The sequence below is a fragment of the Coffea arabica genome, chromosome 4c, assembly GCF_036785885.1.
Source record: "Coffea arabica cultivar ET-39 chromosome 4c, Coffea Arabica ET-39 HiFi, whole genome shotgun sequence".
NCBI lineage: Eukaryota > Viridiplantae > Streptophyta > Magnoliopsida > Gentianales > Rubiaceae > Coffea > Coffea arabica.
This window is the reverse complement of record NC_092316.1, coordinates 15,596,735-15,619,803: the sequence shown is the minus strand read 5'-3', so window position 1 is coordinate 15,619,803 and position 23,069 is coordinate 15,596,735. Positions and strand designations below refer to the sequence as shown.

The following is a 23,069-nucleotide window of genomic DNA, read 5'->3' as shown; positions in this document are numbered from 1 at the left end:
AACCAGATTCCAAGAAATACCTGTGTATTCTACACTCAATCAGCTCACTCAAAGAATCTTTCCTCAAAAATGTTTTTGGCAGCCTGATGATCCCTCAAAAAATTTGGATTATTACGAATTAATTCTTACAGATACTCAATCTGTAGAAATATTCCCTATTCCAGTTAAAAAGAATCCAAATATTATTAGTCATTCAAAGTGTATAATAAAGAAAGTTTGTTCACCTAACGAATGGACTTCTCTTTATTCCAAAAAATCATTTTCAGTTAGATTCATTCCAGATGGATTCACATATCAAGATTACAAGATGGCATGGTATCGTGCTTTTTTATACAGACCATTCAATCATTCCTGATTCTTCACATTCAAAGAGAGTTGTAACAGAGAATTTCCAATTTGGTTTAATCATTGGTGGCAATGGTTCGGTCCTCAAAAGGAAATACTACCTCCAAATGTCTTAATGGGATTCCAGACATATCTCAAAAAAGCAAAGGAGGAAGAGTATACAAGACCAATATTATTTCATATGGAATTCAAAGTACCATGGATATTTTGCTGGAGTTTCAAAATTCATCAAGAGTTAGAAAAACCACTTCCAATGTCACTGGTTAGAGAATTCAAAATTAAATGGTGGACAGGATTCAATCAAGAATTCGGAGACCAAGCAAATGTGATAAGATTTCTAACAACGGGAGACAAACTCAAGTGGACAAGTCAGCCAACAGCTCCAATCACTCCAACAACTCCACAAATGCCAACTACTCCAACCACTACAAAAAAGAAAGACAAAGAAAAGGTTACTACTATGGCATCCGAGGCAATTGCAAACGACTTTTTGATAAAGAAGATGCTGCATGATCCCGAGATGCTCAAAGAATATCTGAATTATTTGCAAAAACAGGATAAAAGTGAAGAAGATGACAAAGTTGAAGAGACAGCTGGATCATCCGAATCTACTTTTGATCCTTTCGATGGTCATTGCAGACAAGACCCAAATGACTTTTGAAAAAGATGTCGGCCACATTTCAAAAGAAAGCAAGATGCAATTCAAATTCAAATGAAATGCAAGAAGGAACATCCCTATAAATAGATTCAAAAACAGAAGACCAAGCATCGGTGAAATCTCCCAGTACAGAATCCTTAGAAAATCCATCTTTCAACTACTCTTTGTATTCAACCACTCTTGTATCATTCTCCAAATATTTTAATAAAAAGATCAAAGTTTACAAGGATTCAACAATCATCCGCTTCCGTTAGCAACTCTAAATTTTGTAAGTTCAAATTTAAATAGAAAAATTTTATGTTCATTTCAAGTTTTAGTAGCCTGGGTAGGAAGTGGTATCAGAGCCACACCCCTATTTAGACTTTGAATTACTATTATTTTATTTGAATTACTTTCTATTTTAAATTTGCTAATTTATGCATTTATGTTTGCATATTTAATTAAAATTTTACTGAAATCATTGGTAAGATTTTGATGCCTTATTAGACCGTTGGTAAGTCCAAAATAGGATGTTCCCGGCATAGTGCTCAGTTGTTCTTGATTAGGTAAAACTTTAAATAAATATAAAACATGGCTGCATTTCTTAGACAATTAAAAATAGGATCTAATTCAAAGCAAGATAATATAGTACAAAGTCATGAATATCATATACCTGTTAATAATTCAGACTGGACAATTCCAGAAGAAAAAATAGAACATATCTATAGAATAGGTCCTTTAGATTTCAAAACAGTCTTATCAGTTAAAACACATGAAGAAACAATATCTATTCAAGAAGAATATCAATCTATTCCATTATTAAATCATAGTACAATTCAAAAATATTTGAGTAAAGGATATCGATATATTCATATAGGTTTAATACAAATTGCAGTAAAACCTTTATTCCATCTAGGAGTCGATGCTCCAATATATTTGGCATTAAGAGACACTAGACTTAAAAAATATAAAACTTCTTTACTTTCTATGATTCAAACAAATGTTTGTAATGGACCCATATATTTTAACTGTGCTCCAAATTTTTCAATAGATTTAACAGACCCACATATTTTGAATTCAGTCATACTAGATATTCATCTACAAGGAAATGAATTTGAAAAACACACAAAGAATTTTGCAGTAATATATAGAATATATTATAGACCTTTATCATCACATCTAAATCCTAAATTTATAATGACTCAAACTCTTAAAGAAGAAACAACTTTATTACAAGTAGATGCCGATAGACCTATAACTTATACTCCAATAAGATTAAAATGGAATGAAATTACTATACCTGGTGAATTTGAAATACAAAATCCACAAATAGTAAAAAATATAGAACAAACTGAGGTAGAAGATATTATAGAAAAACCTGATGGCAAAACTTTAATAAGATTTTCATCATTAAGAGAAAGACCTAATTCAACTTATTCTTGGCTACCACCAAGACATTCTAATTATGAATCAACTGAAATTAACTTTCCTTTAGAAAATACCTCAACTTTTAAATATAAAACTCCTATTCCAGAAGTCATAATTCAAAATCAATCAGAATATTCCCCAACTCATTCACAAATGAAAGGAGAAATAAATGTTATAAATAAACCATATAAAATAAATCATAAATATTTACAAGAAGATTTTGATGATGAGGAAAATACTGAAAAAAGAATTTGGTTTTTTCAATTAGAATCAGAATATAAAGAAAAATTAATCTTAGAATGGAAAGATGAATTAGAAAAAAGAAAATTTGATTTTCCTTTCTTTACTTGGTTGTCATTCTATATTACAAAAATAGGAATAAATGATGTCTATAATACACCGCAAATAAATATTCAAACTAATTTATATAAAAAATGGAAATTAAAAGATGATCAAATAGTAACTTCAATACATCCCCCATTACAAGAAGTAAAAATAAATATAGGACAAGGAGATATAATAGTCTCACCTTTTAAAAGGGGTAGAGAAGCTGAATCAAGTACAAATAATACTATAAATTTAGAAGATATTAAAAAAATTTATCAACAAAATAATTATACAAATCAAATTCTTCATACAATTTCTCAACATATGAAAGTATTAAATACAAAAATAGATACACTAAAGAAACCAGAATCTAAATTCCCAAATGATATTTCAGCACCTCATTTTCAACCTAGAAGTTTAACAAGAGAAAAAGAACAAGAGTTAATCCAAAATATTAATAATCAAAAAACAAATAATACAGATAATATATTAAATAGAATATCTCAATCATTACAAAATTTAACCACACCCCAAACTCTAAAATAAATACATTAGAAAAAATAGAAGAAGAGAATTCATCTGAAGAATCAATAAGTTCAGAAAATAAAGAAGATATGATTTTACCAATAGAAGAACAATTCGTAGAAAAAGAAGACAATCAAATAAATAAAATAAGAAGAAAAAGAGTTTATAATAAAAATAGTAACAAAGATTGGAAAATGATAAGTACTAGAAATTATTATTCAAAACCTAGTCCTCCAGATATTCAATATGAAGAAAGATCAAAATTTCGTACTACTAAATATGATGGAGATTCAATTTATGAATGGAATATAGACGGTAAAGCAGAATACGAAGTATTAAATAATCTGCAAGAAATGGGAATGACTAGATTAGCTTATAAAATTAAAAATATTCAAGAAAGAAATATTGCAACATTATTAGTTTCAGGATTTGCTGGGCAATTAAAAAATTGGTGGGATAATGCTCTGATACCACTTCCTACCCAGACGAATCAATAAGTTCAGAAAATAAAGAAGATATATTAAATAATCTGCAAGAAATGGGAATGGCTAGATTAGCTTATAAAATTAAAAATATTCAAGAAAGAAATATTGCAACATTATTAGTTTCACGATTTACTGGGCAATTAAAAAATTGGTGGGATAATGCTCTAACACTTCAAGATAAATTATCAATATTAGATCATACGCAGGAAATTGAAGATGATCAAGGAAACATTCAAATTCAATCAGATGCTGCAGAATTTTTAATTGTAACCATAGTAATGTATTTTATAGGAAATCCAAAAGAAGAATTAAATTCTAATAAAACATTTTTAACAAATTTAAGATGTCCAACATTATCAGACTTTAGATGGTATAAAGATATGTTTTTAACTAATGTATTAAGAAGACCAGATTGTAATGTTTTATTTTGGAAAGAAAGATTTATTACAGGATTACCAAGTTTATTTTCACAAAGAATAATGGATAATTTACAATAGGAAATGGGAACAGAGGTTATTTCATTCGAAAATATTACTTTTGGACAATTATTTGCTTTTGTAAAAAAGGAAGGATTCATGTTATGTTCAGAATTAAGACTTCAAATAAAATATGGTTCAAAAACAAAAGAAGTAGGATCATTTTGTGATACATTTGGAATTAAAAGAATTAAATCACCATCTACATACAAAAGGAAAATTAAAAAATATAATAAGAAATTAAGATACAAAAGATCGACATTTTAATCTACCACCAAGAATAGAATTTTCATCGACCCAACTCTAAAAAGAATCCACTTGCTAATGAATAGACAGACTCGCAACTGAACGTTTTGATACCACTTGTTAGGGAGAAATATCTCGAGAGAGTCCACGAAAAAGGTCCAATATGTAAGTTAGGAACCTAAGTTGATTCAAAAGCTTAAATTTTTAGGTCTTGAGTCCTTATTCACATATTAAACAGTTTTTCTCCATTTTTCGAACCAATGTGGGACACAATTCTCTATTCATAAATCTAACACTTCTCTGCATCAATATTTGCCATATCTACTCGGAATTCTGATGGAAAAAACTCTCGTCACTGCTTAGGCAATGTACTGTCGCTTCTCCTATCAAATCCATCCAAAATTCTCTTATTCCACCCCTTGTTCTTCATGGGTTTCAGTACAATACGACCCTAATAATCAATTTGTAGTATTTTTGAATTTGCCAAACTATATTTCAAGAACAGCTAATATTTCCAAAAGAAGGAGACTTGAAATTTCTCATTTATACCACTTGATCATAATTGACTTGACCAACAACAGTTTGTTTGGATCAATTCCTTCACAACTGCAAAACTTTTAGCACTGGATCTTTCTATCAATAGCTTCACTGGACAAATGCCTCAAAGTCTTAGAAAATTTCACCATTTATCCTACTTAAACTAGTATTCCAATTCTCTTACGGGTAGCCTACCACAATCCTTGTTTTCAATCCCTCACCTTCACGCCATTTACCTCAACACTAATCAACTAATTGGCACCATCCCATCAAATGTTGGAAACACAACTAAGCTTATGGTTTTGTGGCTTTATGGAAATCAATCGTTAGTGACCATCCCTCCCTCCATAGGAAATTGCACTCTTTTGCAAGGACTCTATTTGAATGACAACTTCTTGTTGGATCATTACCAAAGAGTTTAGACAATTTAGAGCACCTAGCTTATTTCGATTTGAGCACCAACATGCTAAAGACAACATTCCTTTAGTTTCAGGAAATAGCAAAGAGATGAACTCATTGGATTTCTCTTTCAACTACTTTATGGGAAGCATTCCACCAATAGGGCTATAAATCGAACCAAACAGCTGCTCGAACTAGACTCGCCTAAATTTGTTTGTTTAGGTATCAATCCAAACCCGAATGTAATTTCAAACTCGAAAATATTAACAAATGAATCACAATCTTCACGTTGTTTGGATCAATATGTTAAAGAATATACAAGACAAGTAAATTTCATGAAAATATACCTAAAGTTTTCTTCTTTAATTCCACTTCTTTCCTTCTCATATATTGCGTATCTTATAAAATAACAAACATATAATACTCTTATCTCTTGAATAGGCATAATTGATTTTAATTACATTCGTAATTCATCGTAATAGATTTTTTGAATATCAAAGAGCAAAACTTAAGGGAAAAGAATAACAAATTAGGATGAAAATCTCTATATAATACAACATGAAATTTGAAGCCAAGTTTTGATTATATGTGTTTGAACTCGATATTGAGACAAGTTATGCCAAACTTTTCATGAACATACATAAAAATTTCAAGTCAAGTTTAATCAATTTCTTTCAAAAAATTATCAAACACAAGCCAAATTCAAACATTTCTTTTAATTTTTAAACCAATCTTGAACATATTTTTGTCCTACTCGTTGAGACTTGTTTTTAGCCCTATTCACCAGTATTGGGAAATTGCAGCAGCCTAACAGCACTTATTGCTATCAATTGGGAAATTACTTGGAAAATAGTATGGTTAGGAGAGAGTTATTGAGGAAAGTAGTTGCATGTTTTGATCTTGCAATTACAAAACTAAATAAGTTTGTGCTTGCTTATAATTTAGCAAGCAATTGATCTTTTAACGTTTGTAAACATGTTAAGATCTCAAACTTGAAAAAATTTTTGTAGTATAAAATAAAACTGTTAGATTTACTAGTTTTCTTGTCTAGCCTTTTTTATTTAAACATAAATGAGAGAATTTGAATCTCATACCTTTTACTTACATTTCCTCCCCTCGAACCATCCAACCCATCCTTTCCCCTATAGTTTGGGTTTTGCTGCAGTCAAGTTTTAGTAAGGTATTTGGCATGTGATCCAATAAAAATTCTTTGTAGTTGTTCTTTAATCATTAAAACAGAGTTGCTCGTCGATTACTTTGTTACTAGCATTCAGTTGAGAATAAAAGATGCCCAAAATATTATTCTTACAGTAGAAATTACCCCTTACACATTTTTGCCGGTAAAAAGATTTTTCCTTAGAGGATTTATCAGTGCTAAAGTTCTCCAGTTTTGTAGTTCTACATTTGCAGTAGTTTAGAACTCCATTCCTACGTACAAAAGAAGAGAAAGCAGTGGCTTCAAGTTGACTGTCTCAACACAAAATGACATGAAACATAATGAGAAAAATGGGCATCACCAAATGGGGAGATTTTAGTTCTCATCTGCATACTAGTGATAGAGATGGTTCCCGTACAATACTTCGAAGTTAACAGATTTGCAACTTTATCCAATATGTTGCATCTAGATTTCTAGACATCATGAAAACTAGGGTCTTCTAAATACTTCTTGTAAAGCCACCTTGATACATTAAGGGCGTTTCCTGTGCTTTTCACAGGAAAAATGTTCCTACTACTTTGCCAGTCGTTGGTAAGCTTGATCCACTCCCTCCTCCAGTGTTGCAAACGAAAGCCATCACCCTTTTCTAAACTCTCAATCAGAAACTTAAAGTAAATTGCTGCACGAGGGCCATAATAATCTCGTAGAAGCCCACTCCAGTACTTATTTCCTGAATCAAAAGAAAGAACACTTCAAATTGACAACATTTATCCCGTGTGCTCTATTTTTCTCTTTAACTTGTGAGATGCATTATGTCGAGTAGGTTTTATGAGCAATTAAATGTCATGTATTTATAAAGTTTTTGCATTTACTGATTTTTGAATAGTCTTCCCAAGTCAAGATAGCAGTGGAAATAAGTATACAGCATACCACTTACCATAATCACGAAGCAAACTAGCCTCCTCTTGTGTGTTGTCAAACCACATTGTAATTTGGGTTCTTGCATTCCATTCAAACTGCAATTTGGTTGAAAGGTCAAGTATCTTATCTTATCAAATTCTTATAAGGTAAAGGATTGCAGAAATTAATACCTGTCTTTCCTGTTCTTCATCCTGAGCAAGTCGCTTTGCACTCTCTAACCAAGGTCCCAATAGAAATCCATCATGACAACCTAAAAGTATGTCCATATCTTCCACAAGACCAAGGAACTCTTGACTAAAGTGAGCAACTGCAGGGAGATCAGCTAGCTGATATGATTCTATGACCTTCAAGAATAGCTGATTTGCATACTTGGCCAGGGCTTGTCTTGTCAGGTCAATAAGGTCGTATCTAAGAATAAAGAAAGGACCTCAAGTTGATATGAAAGGAGAGACAGAAAGGGAGCAATCATTTAAAAATAAATATTAGTTGATAAGGTTGCTACTTCATATAATTGTATGTAGGACCTGTAAATACTAGTTTCTGGTACTTCATCTCCACTTGATAGGAAAAGTTCCAGTGCTTCTATTACTTCTGAAGTTGAATACCATAAATGGGGTTTGCTGAAGGAATCAGTTAACTCTTCACGGACAGTTCTCGACAAAAATCGTATCCTGTTATCTTGATATCTTCTACTGATTGTTACTTGAGGTATTGCGATTGAATACGGATCAACATCTGGGAATGCCACAATTACATCTCTATTCTTATCCTGTTACACAATCATAAAGGACATTCTCAAGTTCGCTGTCTGTTAAGTTAAAAGCATTTATCATTTGCCAATTCAAGCGAGGGCGACAGGTAACTTAAATGAAAGTAAAATAGGGTCCAAATATTATAGCCCTTTGAGTTGTTAATGCATTCATCTCATTGTTTGCAAATTAATGTAATTCCATATACAAAAAAACATACAATATGAATTAAATGATTCATGAACATGAAGTGAATGGAAACCTGTCTTTACAAGCAATGAAGCTATGTATTTAGTGTCATCTAGAAGATAAACATAGGCTTCTCAGTTTGCACGAAGGGTACTAGGATCTCTTAATACACTTAGCGGGGAAACAGGATACACAAATAACCTAGGGGCTATGAATTGTCAGTTATGGGGTGTAGTATAATATTTAAGGAAAAACAACACCTTTTGATTGAGTAAAGTACCTAGTTACTACCTCTAATATTAATTGCTATAAAAAAAAAATTTTATACTACTTACTTGGGAGCCATCCGTGCAATTGTAAAGTGTACCATACAATATGGTCCAGGCATCTTGCAGAGATTGCACATATCTACCATACCGTCTTTTAGCATAAAGATCAACCCATTTCTGAAAGAAGATTTTACTGCAGTTTAGTTAATTCATCTAGCCATGTAACTATTATATGTACTAATGGCTGTAACATTAGCAGACTAGTAGACATGCATGAAAACCAAATCTATCAATGACTGGATAAACAACTTGAGAATAAACTATGCTTAGGCATATAATTTTAAACACTAAATATGAATTTCTTGTTACCTTAACATCGACTATCTCATGCTGAAATGCCATTTCAGACATAAGATCATAGACAACAGGATTTTGTTCAATGCCTTCCATTGACATCCCAACACCAACCTAAAAAAAAGTAATTATTGGGAACAGGTAAGGAATAGGGAACCAGAGGGAAATTCATGACTATTAGTAATCAATAACAACAAAATAAGTATGTTGCTCTCAGCTAAACAAAATGCATCATTGGAATAGATTTCATCAACAACTGAAGCAGGGATTGGTTATTTAGGGTAAGCTATGGGTTTTGATATTAATGGTTCACGCATGCTATGTTAAAGGGAGAATCCAGGAGGGTGTATGAAGATCAAATCTTAAAACTAAGCTTAGTAATAAAGGTAGGATCATTCTATTCTATGGCCTCAGGGCACAGTATAAAAGTTGGGCTCCATTTCGCTTTTAAGAAAAAAGTGTATATTTTAATGCAAAAGTGTACACAATTCAGGGGGTTGATGGCAATTTTAGAGTTTTTCTAGTGGGCCACTCCCTTTTTTGGCGTTTTGTTCTGTGTCCAACGCATAAAATATCTACTTATTCCAACCTAAGAGGAATTAGACTGGACAAAACAAGCATTAGCCTCCACTATAATAAGAATGAGAGGAAAGGTACATGTGCGTTGATATTACAAATATGATGGTTCTCCAGATACGTGATCAGTGATAGAGATTAAGTTCATCTTATTGAGAAGATTAGAAGGATTAAGGAGAACATATTGTTAAGAAGATTACGAACTGAGAGTTTTGGCTGCTGATTACACATAAGATAAAACAAAGAAAAAAGGCTCATTGTCAAAACAAGATAATGCACAAACTTGCCATGGTTGAGTTTTCACTTCTACGAGCTTCAACAGGACCAGACCCAACTGCATCCAGAACACCATACATCTCAATATTGCCAGCAAAATTGTGTAGCATACACCTGAACATTGAATTACTTGAGATGAGAAAAAAAATGAGAGAGCACCACTAAAAGTAACAAAAATAAATAGCTAATCAGTTTCTGTAAAAAAATTAACCAAGGATGAAAACAACAAAAGGATATCATGTATCTACAACAAAATATCACTAAAATCTTCTTTTCCCCGTAGAGATGATATATTCCGGCCAGAGCTGCGGAAGGACAAGGGTTGCTAGTTTAAAAAGCAAAAACAAGGAAACTTCTTGTTCTGTGGAAGTGGCAGTTTATTTTTTCTTGTTCTGTGGAAATGGCAGTTTGAATTTCTCATGACAAAGCATGAGGATGTGAAGCTGGGGATGAATTTAAAATGGGAGAAGCTACCGTACCTTTTAAATGCAGGCCATGAAGCTTAGTCAAATAAAAGGTTATGAAAGGGATTTCAGTGGAGAAGCACATAAGAAATTAAAAATCATAACTTGTATGCTTTATATTCAAATTTATATCATAACTATGAAATATGCATGTGTGAATTCAGAATGCCAATTTCCCACTCTGGTTGTGACAACAAGTTCCAAAAACCCACCCCCCCCCCCCTTCCAAAAAACCAACAAAACCTGTTATTAGCCCAAAGGCATGAAATGTGCATCATGTTAAGAATTAGCAAGGTCATGACCAATGAAATTTGTTTGGTTAATGTGCAAATGGAAGAAGAGTATTAGGTAGTGTTGTTCTTAATTTCCTATTTGTTTAAGAGCCTTGTACTATGTATACTGTCACTACTACCACTCAGTAATCACATCAGTAAGAGGACTAACATAAAAGAGCATTTCCAGATGACCAGGTAATAGATATAAAATTGAAAAGTTAAATAACTCTTTAGGAACAAAAAAAAAAAAAAAAAAAAAGAAGAAAGAGTCACTTTCCAGATGTAAGGAACACCATAGAATTGCTCTGAAGAGGACCATATTGGTTTTGCTTCAGCGAACAGATCAAGGACAATCATCTTACCCACAGGAACAGAATGTAAGAGTGCCTGAAAAAACATCAAATCAGAGAATGAAAAATGACATGAATAACATTGGACAAAGAACATAAATCTGAAACATTTCTTCTTTGACAAGACTGTGCAAATCACAGATTTTGATACAAAAGACCAACATGGATTTCTACTTTCAACGCATGTCCTGTGTATATGCCCATTTTGACATTTGTAAAACTTTGATTATTTGTTCTTTCAAGCACCAAGATCACATGGATAGGAGGTTTTGTATGCTCATAATTTCAATTACAGCACAAAGCTAAGGGTTGGGAGCACTGAAGAAACTATTAAAAAAGATCCTGGCTTGACAACTACGCTACTGTCTTTTCAAGTTGTGGGATAAAATTCAAAGTCTCTTTTATTTGCTCCTTGTCAAAGCATACCAGTCAGATTTAAATTTGGTTTGGTATGGGCCAAAATGGAGCTAATGTGCCTCCTACCAGAGCAAGTTGAGGAACAACTTAACGCCTCATGTTTCTACTTATGGAAATAATGAGCCCAAGTGTCCTTGGATTCAGCATGATTAAAGTTTCTCTTATATTATGCCTGGCATCTCCAAGGAAAAGAGCACCATGTATAGAAAAAAATGTTCTGGAATGCATCATGAACCCATATCTGAATCAATTATTTTCTTAGTCCATTATAAGCACCATCTAAGAAGCATTGTCTAGAAAGTGCAAAACAGAATTCATAGATTTAACCTTCATCTGAGGAGGCCTCCAGAATGGGTCATACGAGAAAAGCCATCCCTGCCAGAAAAGTTCTTGATCAGAAGTATGGAATTTTTAAAGGGACATAAAAGAGGAAGAGTGGCTGAAGATTACTGGTAGAATTAAGAAAAAAGCCAATGTAAAATAAGAGACAGCCAGAAACTTACATACTGTCGAAAGAAAAAAAAAAGGGGTTCCTTGGAAAGGACTAGCTATGCTTGATTCTTATTCTGAGTTGAATTACATATAATTATACATTTAACAATGTTTCGTCATCAAGTACCATCATCATGTTGTTTTGTCAAGTTGCACTACCTCAATAAAACACCAAAATATGCAAGAAACAGGATTTTCACCTGCATTAGCCAAACAGCATCACTGTCACCACTTTGCATTCCCCTGAAAATTGCAGCACCTAAGGACGAGATATATTCTGGGTCATCTATGGGTGGCGTGTTCTCATCAAAGGTATCACTGCAACAAGAAAGTCTCTCATGTTCTTAATTACGTGGTAGAATAAGTCATTCTTTATGAACCTCTCATGATGTACACAACTACTGTTAAAATAACCACATTAAGAATGATGATAGTGAAGAATCAGACAAAACATATTGAAGCAGAAATTCAAAATAGTAACTTACAGAAACTGTCTCTATTTATTTCTAAACTATGATATGCTACTCAAATGGAAGCCCAAGTAAATGCCACAAGCAAATGCATGTCCATTCATGACATCTATCGATGGACCTCTGTTAAATGCTCGACTTCTTGAAGATCCATATTGATAAGAGCTTCAAGAGATAGAATATCTGATGTTTACCAAGAGAAACTGAAATGAACTTTTACATTTGTAAAAGGATCAAATCTCAGTTCATTCGTCAAGAGGCACACAAGACATCAGAAGTAATGTTTTACTTTTATAAAGCAAAGCAATAGAGTGAAGTTCAGGATTTTCAAGGCAATTGAATACTAGGAACATGGGTTGATCAAGCAACTCTAAGATTCAGTCAGGACAATAATCAAGACCATATTACAGGTTCGAACTTATTCCATTCATGTCATGTTCCTCAATTGAGAAACTAAAATTAAGTATAGATGTAAAAGCTGTTGAAAAATCTGATATTGTATAATTACAGCTTTTATCACTTTGAAGGCAGCAATTGGAATAACAATCCTTTAGCCGCCACAGCAGGAACATAGAGGACTTACCAGTTGTAAATGTGGCTACTTCTTCCATATTCTGCACAAAAATGTATAGTCATTAACAGTTTGAGCATGAAATTGCCATTAGTATGCCATTGAAGGAGCTGCACATACAGACAAAGGTAGGAAAGCTATGTGGATACCGTTCACTTGTTGCTTAACAAATGCTTTTCCAATTTCAATGAACAAAGGATCAGTTGCATCAAGAAGATAAGTGCAGCACCATCTAGGATCACCATGAACAGTAAACCTAAGGACAGAATCTTAAAAAGTTAGTATGTGCAAAGAAACTTGCTTTTCACCCTTACAGAAGTTACGCATATGTGTCCTTAACATATAAAAGTATACAAACGAGTGACGAAAAAGTACAAAGAAGGAAAAAAAAAAGGATGGGCAACTGGCTAAGGAAATAAAATTTGTGAAATTCCATCACTATTTTGTTATCATTCCCACAAATAAAATTTTCATCCTTCACCTAAACGAAAAAGGCTTATATAGGTTTATACAATGAGGGCAAGAAAGAGAATCCAGCAAAAGTTGCGTATACCATCAAAGCCACAAAAACCTTATAGTCCTTTAATGCATAATTACTGTTGCAAAACCAAAATTACCCTTCAAAGCAGATTTAACTTCATAAAGATGCTAATTTAAACATTTTACCCTTCAGAAAATGTGAGTTAGAGAATCAATTTGTAACACAGATCACCACAGCAACTCCAACAGAAATTATACATATAATAGCAGTTGTTGCAAGTTTTCAAGTAATCAAACCTGACAAATACTTACCAATTTCCCAGGTGTGTTATCTTTGCTGATGGAAAAACACGTTTTAGTGCAGCAGGGACATTTCCAGAAAAGGCAGGAAGCACTGAAACATTCAAAAAAAGTGTTCAGAACATTTTGAACATTCCAGCTATATGTTAAACTTGAAAATGTTTATCTTATTTACAGATTACATCCAACTAGGAATTTCATGTATATGGAAGTGCAATTAAACCTGTATTCTGCAGTTTAAATCTAGGTATAAAAGCAATCTAAACTTCAAATAATTATAATAATAATAATAATAAATAAATAAATATGTAGTAAAATCATAAGATATTTTGCTAGTTCCACTGACAAAAGGTAGAGCTACATTAAGCAGTGCATCTTAAGAAGTTTGATCTACTAAAAATTATTGTAGCTCATTTTGGCCTCATATCTATAGAAATGGAAACAAGAAATTCTGATGTTGCAATTCTTCTGGATGCATCTTTTAGAACATGTACAAATGAGATGCAATTCATGATCAAAGACAGGATAATTACTAATAATATAAAAGGAATGCGCTAACTATAAATCCATGACATGTCATTAATAATAGATATGATAACTGCACCTGGAGTCATTCCAAGTTGGTACATTCTAGCAAGAATTTTCTTTTGCATTAGGAGTTGTTGATCCAACCAACTCTGAGGAAGAGGCCCTCCCCATCTGTCTTTAAATGAAAACATCAGCCCGAAAGCAAAGAATAACAATATAGATGTATTCAGGAATAGAAACATAACACACTTGTAACTTTCTCATTTATGTTGAAAGTTATTGGAGACAAAAGTCCTCCTGTGGTCTACAGATTCTTATACACTTTTAAGTTTATAAAAAGGAAAATGCTTATTTTAGCTTCATCTAGATATTTCCTTAACTTCTCAACATATTAATCTTTTGCAGATAAATGAGCTTCAAGAAATCATTAAGGAAATGGCGAAAAGGAAGGAAATTGGGGTTAAAGCATCTTCCATGACCAAGTAGATTCCTTATCAAGGATAGCTTGCTATCTGAAGCATCACATGGATTGAGCAAGAGGTAGTCAGCCTTTCAACTTGTGGAGAGAGATAAGCAGATAAAGTGGAATGGCAAGCGGATCCTTATGAAGAAAGCATTGAAAGGATAAATCATATTTCCTTTCTAAGGGTCTGGGAAGAGGAAGTTGTAGAATAGGTGGAAACTTACCACACCCATGAGAAATTGCTGTTGGTATTAATTGTTTTCTTAATGTTGCATGCATTAGGATGAAGGCAAAAGAAAATTTCAGTTCTCTTTCTTAGCTATTATTTGTACCCATTAATTACTCATTTTAAGACAACTTCAGCAAGGCAATTCCAGTTGCCACTACAAAAATGTTGTACTATCATGTAGCAGACCATCCAATCATTGGTTTTCAAAAACTCAAACTCTATCCTTTTTTCCCTCCTTCAAGAAAATGTGAAAGATTTTCTCCGAAATTTCCTAAGGTCTCAGGAGTTTCTGTTTCATTGAATAGCAAGAGCTATGGTACTTGACCACATAAGACATTCAAATTCACAACAATCAGAAGTAAACATCGGGTTCTGGGAGAAACTAGTTGAATAGAAATTATAAAGTTGACGATCTCATACTCATTCTCATCTGTATTGCCAATTATTGTAGTTATTATAGTAGAAGACTTAATCATAATCAACAATTCAATGAAAGCTTACCCATGTAAATTTGCCATCCTTGACCATGCAAGAAATGCTGGACCCCCAAAGAAATCATCCAAACTCGAAGTGCTAATATTGAATTTCTGTTTGCACGTACATGATCATTCATGAAAAAATTAGAACTTCACCTCCACATAACTCAAACTAAGCAAACAACAAAAGCAAAGGCAAATATGTTCATATCTAGGGAGCTAAGAGGCAGTAGAATAATTCAACAATCTAAGTTTTGACATTTTGAATTGAAAGACAGTAAAATCATCTTACAATCCAAATGTTCACACTTCAGGAACAGATAGTAAACTTTATAATATACCTTTTAACTGAGAATTATTGACCTCGATATTTAGGGTTTCATTCTATTTTAAATACATATTGTGGTTTTATTCTTTTTCTGAAATATGGAAGTCGATACCACTAAAATGGACTTTAAAGAACCCAGACTTCAGCTTTAGTTGAAACCCATGGATCAAGTTCAAGAAAAGGAAATGAGACTTCAGTACTAGTTCTCAAACAAAAAGAATCCATCACAGCTTATTCTTCCAAGTCCACTGCAAGAAGAATTCATTCTCCTCCTTCCCATTTCCTCAGCTATGGACTTGTGAAGCTCCCTTCTCAATTCTCTCTCCATTTCTCCCTAGCTTGTTCCTTGATTCCCGCTTCCTTTTCTCTCCAAATCTCCTTCCCATAGTTCTCTCCTCCATAGTTGCAAGTTGCAAAAGTTCCCAAAAGACCTTAACATGCACACAACCCATTCAATGAATATGACTTGTAGGAATTGATGATCATTCAATTGGAGTCTTGGATTGCAATTAATAGTCGAATTCCCAAAAAAATGTGACAGCAAAGAGCATAAGAGAAAATGAAGTCTAAGACATTGACCTTGAAGTCAACATCTTTGAGCACAACTTCTTTGTTTTACTTCTTTACTTTGTGCGTCAACTCACCCATTTGGGAGTCCACAGTTGCTATTAACTCTGAAGCTGCATTTTCTGGTATCAACTTCATTATTTTAAAGAAGAATCAATATGGTAACATTTGTCTAAATGCATATAATTCAATGTTTAGGTCAATACAGCTTGGAACTGAAAATAAGTTACATAAAGAAATTATACATGCAGCAATTCAAATCATGTGGCTTACTTGCATTCGTATTCAAGTGGATGAAATACAACCTAACAATAGCTCAAAAAAAGCTAGTCATATAATCAAGAAAGAGGAGGAACAAACCTATCAAAGTTCTCAATATATGAACTATTTAGTTGGCTGATGCATCAAGAACTATGCCAGTCAAAAGAATAACTAAAAGTTCATCTCAGAATGCAGATTACAGGACTTATACTTGAAAAAAAAAAATTACAAAAAGTGCGAAATTATTACAAGGAACAATGCCTAAAAGAATTGAGTGCTTTGCTGACATTCTTCATTTGTGCCCATGAATTGATGCGTCAAATTTGATGGACTAAGATGAAGATTGAATTAATTGGTTCAAAACTGGAGAAATGTTGGACCATTTCAATAGGATTGATTTGGTCAAAGTCTGATAATATAAACTGGACAGCAGTAACATTGAAAGAAAATGCCAATACTTGGCAGACAAATTTACACTTCCAGAATTATGTCATAAATGTACAGAATTATGTCATATGCATACACATATTATAGTACCAAATTAACAGTTACAAAATCGTGTAAACTGGACAGCAGTAACATTGAAAGAAAATGCCAATACTTAGCAGAAAAATTTACATTTCCAGAATTATGTCATACATGTACAGAATTATGTCATATGCATACACATATTATAGTACCTAATTAACAGTTACAAAATCGTGTAACAGAGTCAAAACTTACACACAGGAGACCATTTAGAAGTTGGCCTGGTTAATTAACTTCATTTGTCTTCTGAAGTATATTCAACCATCAAGAACCTTAGTATATTTAATCTCTGAATAATTTTTTATGAGAAAACAAATTTCAAGCAGCCAAGATTTTGTTCAGCATGAGATACTTGATCTAACAAAGAAGGAAGAATAAAGAAACTGATACCTGGAAGACCTTTTGCCAGATAGCTTCTTGTCCTGTGAATGCCAAGGGCAAATTGATACCTTGAAGAGCCATCCAATCAATCTCCTTCTCCCATCTTTCCCAGTCCCACCATGCAAATGTATCTACCAAAAGTATGCAGGTCATAAGTTAACCAAGACCTAGAAGCTCTAAGCCATAAGTTATGAATCTCAGGATATCAAATTACAGATCATATGCCGTAGGTGAAAGTGGAGATTTACAGCTTGATGTAACAGCATTCTGGTAATAACTCCAAGGAACAGGTCTCCTGATTTCTACACCAGCATGTTGAACTTGCGGCAGTGAGCCAGCTTTTGGAACAGAAGCTAGCTGTGCTCCACCTGTTTTCATCCATGATATGTGTGCTCCACACCAATATTTTAAGTACCAATGCAGACCAGCTGCAAGCTCCACACCCGTGGTTCCACTTATCCTGTGGATAACACAAACAAAACAAATCAACTAAAAAAGTTTTCATGTGTCATTTTCAAGTGGAATTCGTCCAAAGTGTCAAACAATTTTCTGGCAGAAATATAGAGAGTTTACCGATGTAGAGCAATTTTTGGTTTGTTATATCTGATGAAAGAAGATGTAAGTTTTGAGAGTATGAATCCTGATCTAAGTGCCTTTGTCGTTTAATACCCTGTGATCTGAGCTCCAGGAACTCTCCTTATGTTCAAGCAGTAATCTAGCATTATAAAGCTTGCTAAACGAACTAGATTACTTGCTCATTTTTTGTAAACTTAAATTCTAATTGAAGCCCACTAAAGCATTTAGTTTGACTTCAAAATATAAAACATCTATTAAGCTAAGGTTTCATATAGGGAAAAGTGTAGAAGTTTGAAGAGATTGGTTGAGAAAAATCAAGGGGAACCATTCCATCCATGAACTTCAATAATTATAAACAAAATAGGATAACAAGGAAACACTCTCAACATACAAAATTTCAGGATAGCCATTGTATCTAAAAGAAGGGTGATTGCTTATTTTGAAGCAAAGCTCCCCACCGCAATGCTCCTGTAAAAGAATACAATGTGAACTGTCAGATCTTTCTATATTTGAGTCATAATAATCAAATGAAAGAGAAAGTCTTAAAAAATTACAAGCCATGTTACATGGAGTTAGCTACAGGATACAGCTTGATAGGGTGCAAATGTGCTGCATACTCAATATGGGTTCAAATATCATCTTACAGGGCAGAATATCTTATTTTGTTAAGCGATTTCTAAGTTCCACCATAAACTGGTATTGCTCTATTGTAGTGCAACTATCGTTAGAATGCATTCAGCACTATATGCATAATAACAGCACAAATATGAACTACAATAATGTATTTGTTCAGCTTTATATCCCATAAAAGGAATTAATGCAATAGTCCATATCCATATCTGTAATGTCCCCATTATTTCTGCCCAAAGGTAACCCAAATTACTATATTAGAACCAGTAAATACGACACTATTAGATCTATGATTTAGTAGAAATTCAAAATAATAATTGCATTGATTCAATTATCCAATTGGAAGTTAGTAACAAACTAGCCAAAAATGTGCAACGCTAATTCCAAATTTTGGCATTGCCTAATTAAACAAACATAACCTGAGATGCACGAATAGAACAATTATGATCCTATGATAGTTGAAAATTAAATTTAAGGTGATAAAAAATCAAGAATAAACCATTCACGAATTGTCAATACAAATAATCTGAAATTGCTCCTAAAGCTGCAATACATCCAAGTGAACAAGGTACAGATTCTGAAGTTGGTGGTATTTACTAAAAGCTGCATGTATTAAGCACCCATAAACTGTTTAGAAATAGAATCTACATTCAAATTACAAATCTCTTAAGTGGAACCCATTTCCAGATTCTCATCATATCCAAAATATGTCACGAATTTCAGAACATTTCAAATCACCACATTGATTTTCAGTGTTAGTTGCACTTAGTAAACCAAAATATCTTGTAATGTACATGTCATACAACAATGGTATTCCTAACTTCTGAAACAAGGTTCAGAATCCAGAAATTGTCATAAAAAAATACTTATCAGATTCTCACTTTAAATACCCTGGAATTCAAACCCAAGTTATCACATTGTTAAAACTGAATTCAAGATTTGAAAAGGTCTATTAAATTCAGCATATCTTGAGGCACAAAGATCAAGAAAAAGTAATCTTCACATGCAAAAATTCTTATGAGATCATTAAATATCATCATAAACTCCACAGAATTGATCTCAACTTCACAGAATCATTTAAAATTTACATGCTGAATTCCAGATAATAATAAATCAACATATCTTTAAAAAAAATCATACAACCATAAATATTGTAACATAAGAATCTTCACTTTATTCCAAAAATTCTCGAGAAGAAACTATTCTCAGATTCTCATTGTAGGACGTCCAGGACTAGTCACAAATTTACTGAACATTTTTAAACAGATTTGAATCTCAAACTAAGCAGTCCTTACAAATAACTAACATATCTGAGAGCACAATTTGTATGGCTGTGATATGTATACCATTTCAAAATATATTTAGATACCTAAAACTCCAAAGAAGAAGTCATCTTATGATACAGATCATAACCTATTCAAGATTGCCAACAATGTTACAACATCTTCAGCACCCACTTTTGCAGAGGCAAATTTTCAGCCAACTTTGGGTTGTAACTAGACTCTGACAAACTGAGATCATGATCTTTATACCGAAGGAAAGCTCTTTTAAGTATAGTTTCATATGCAACAAAAGGAACTTAATTCCAAGTTCTACAATGTAATAGCTGATTAACAGTAACTGTGCAACGCGGACCGAAGAACCATGCTCTTATGAGTTTTGACAGGTTTTGATGGTTTCATAACTAAAAGACTCCTTATCACTTACATGAACATCATAGCTAAAAGACTCCTAATCACTTATATAAACATCAGCGTGCAGTCGCTTGATTACCCTAAGCTCAAATCGTAATTCAGATTAACATTTGCTCCGAGCACAGAAAATTATACAGCCACATTTAGGTTCTCAAACTCATGAGAACTCAAGCAATTTATGTTTCAATTTCAACACCAAGTACAAGAGCATATTTCTCCACATTTGTGGAAGATCCTTTCCTTAATCTACTGATTTTATCGAATCCTATGATACAAACCTTTCTATATCGAAATATGCGACGTCAGCTTGAGCTAGCTGTTCCTCTTTCAAATTTTCAGACTACCAATTCATCCTTCAAATTTGGTCAAACAATTATAGAAACCAAAAATTCAAAAACCTAAAAAATGTTGAACATGATCATGTATAAGTACATTACCAGCTCAGAAATGTATTACTCTCAGAATTGAAGGAAAAAGAAAAAGATCCAAATATCAATATTAAAGGAAAAAGTACACTGAACTATAACCTCCACAGGCGAAGGAAAGCCTTTTGGGATCCAAACTGAATTGAATCATTGAAAACCTAGGAGGCCACTAAACCATTCTTATCACAAACTTTTTGTCACTCAACTATCAAAAAAATTTCAAATGGCCCACTAAGCTTCTAATTCTATAAACTAATGGTCGTTCTGTTGACTTCCGCAGTTAAGTCTCTTGAGTTTGGTTAATTTAGTGGCATATATATATCCATAAGAAATATCTAAAAATTACAAAAATAAAAAGCATCAAGCAACATTGTGGTTTTTTTTCCTTTTTCGGGTTCCAATAATTTTCACTCTCTCCTCCTTATTCCTTAAACATACAATATATTGTAGAGTAGTTGATGGATTTCTATCCTTTTATATTTCAATTTAATATGTATCAACCTAAATATGTCTCAACTTAACGAAATGAAAAATATTCATTTTTTGAAATTTAAGCAAGTTGTATGAAACTTTTAGCAGTTAAGAGTAGCCAAAAAGCAAAAGTTTACCATCAGAACAATTTCAAGGCCCTGATTCGAAACCTGAATTTTCAGTAGATAGGCGAAAATCTATTTAAGCAACTTGCAATTAACATATTTCAAGAATTCAAAAAAAATGCAAAACAAAATAGAGCAATGATATAAGAGATGACCTTGGGGATGATCTTGAACTCAAAGCTGGAAGAATGAGAAGGAAAGAGGCGATTGAGGACACCATAAGCAGCAGTGAGTTGAACAGAAGAAGGAGCTCTTTCTTTGTCCTGAATCTCAAGAAAGCGTGAAATATAGCTCACGCCAACAGTTGATGACTTTGCAGCCACCAAGAAGGTGCACAGCACTGTGAAAAAAATCCAGAGAGGGTTTGACGGGAGAGTAGACATGGATTTTGATTGGGTTTCCAAGTGGGTTTGTGAAGAAGAAGAAATGGAGAAATTTTAATAGGAGCGGTGAGATCATATCATTGTCAGACATTGGCAGCTTCCTGTTGGCGTTTGAAGACAATTGATGGCCGGCAAGGCAGAGGGAGAAACGTTTGTTTTGTTAAAGGTTCAGAAAACGGACAACATATTAACTACCAGCCGGTTTGGCGCGGGTTGACCAATTTTTGGGCTGTTCTGTAGTTTGGACATTGGCAGTCTTTCTTAGCAGTTAGTTGTTTATTTTGATACTAAACCCCTTTTTATAACCTAATTTAACACTTAAATTTAATGGATTCAGATCTTAATATATTCATATTGTTTGATAATAAAAAATTGAACATCTGAATTAATTAAATGGCACTGAATTTTCTAGACAAAAGTTGCTCTCAAAATTAAGTGATTAGCTATTCACTTATCACTGAATGTGATATGCACTCAAATGTATTAGATTTAATACTTTTCAATTCAATAATTTAATGGATTCAAATTTCATATTTCAAACTTCAATTTTCAGATTTCAATTTTATCAAAAGTGCCCAAGACTCCAGCAGAATCGTACAAGGGGCTTCTACTATTATCCATAGCAAGCAATGACTAGACGGGTATATGGGGATGGTAATTGAGATGGGTGTCTGCCCGGTAAGGGTTGATGGGATTGGGGGTGGGGTGGGGCACAGGATAATTTTCTCCCCGTTACGAAATGGGGCAAGTTATAAGGAGCTCAGTAGGGGCGAGGTGATGTTTGAGCAACGGGGCAGCAAGCCGGGGAAGAGTCCCCCACTCCACTCCCGCCCGTTACTATTTCTAACGGTACAATATAGATAGCAGCACAACAGATGTAGATATTAACATAATAAATATAGATATTAATACAACAAGATAAAAAATACAAAAAAAAGTCTTTTTTAATACATTGAAAATGGTGTTCTTCATTTAATCTCTACAATCCAATTTCAAAACATCCCATCTCCACCTTCAATTGTATTAGTCCAATAGAATCTCAAAATTAGAGGCCAATTTAACAATGCAGATTGAGAAGTGTTGGTGTAACTCGCAACTTTTTTTTTTTTTTTTTTAATAGGCTTGAGAAGCCAATTTCTGGTCAGGGTATGGCTACTTGGTCCTGTTGGGATTGTTAATTTTCATGGAAAAATTTTACCACTTTTCATGAATATTCTTTTTACATATTTTTCAATTATTTTTTTCTAATATACATCACATCTTAAAAAGTGCACTTATTTTTCCCCAAAA

General features: G+C 33.2%; 1 protein-coding gene across 1 annotated transcript; it reads right to left on the bottom strand.

The window, feature by feature from the left end:
• Positions 1–6,918: 6,918 nt before the first annotated feature.
• LOC113738632 (alpha-N-acetylglucosaminidase) lies at positions 6,919–22,005 on the bottom strand. Its single transcript, XM_072046122.1, has 19 exons — positions 21,552–22,005; positions 18,443–18,519; positions 17,724–17,935; positions 17,485–17,606; positions 15,436–15,521; positions 14,319–14,413; positions 13,727–13,808; positions 13,084–13,190; positions 12,947–12,977; positions 12,094–12,211; positions 11,729–11,776; positions 10,913–11,021; positions 9,907–10,010; positions 9,059–9,157; positions 8,756–8,866; positions 8,007–8,251; positions 7,653–7,890; positions 7,499–7,577; positions 6,919–7,291 (listed from the first exon to the last, which is right to left on the bottom strand). Exons 1-19 carry the CDS (start codon positions 21,777–21,779, stop codon positions 7,035–7,037), a joined length of 2,448 nt encoding a protein of 815 aa, XP_071902223.1. The 5' UTR covers positions 21,780–22,005; the 3' UTR covers positions 6,919–7,034.
• Positions 22,006–23,069: the final 1,064 nt, after the last annotated feature.

Bases quoted from the DNA above. Each gene is read 5' to 3' on its own strand.
- LOC113738632 (XM_072046122.1), bottom strand. From the start codon at position 21,779: ATGTCTACTCTCCCGTCAAACCCTCTCTGGATTTTTTTCACAGTGCTG. The intron at 12,212-12,946 runs GTAAGTCCTCTA...TTCTTGTTGCAG, and splicing joins AGTAGCCACATTTACAACTG to TGATACCTTTGATGAGAACA. The intron at 11,022-11,728 runs GTTAAATCTATG...ATGTTTTTTCAG, and splicing joins GGAGGCCTCCTCAGATGAAG to GCACTCTTACATTCTGTTCC.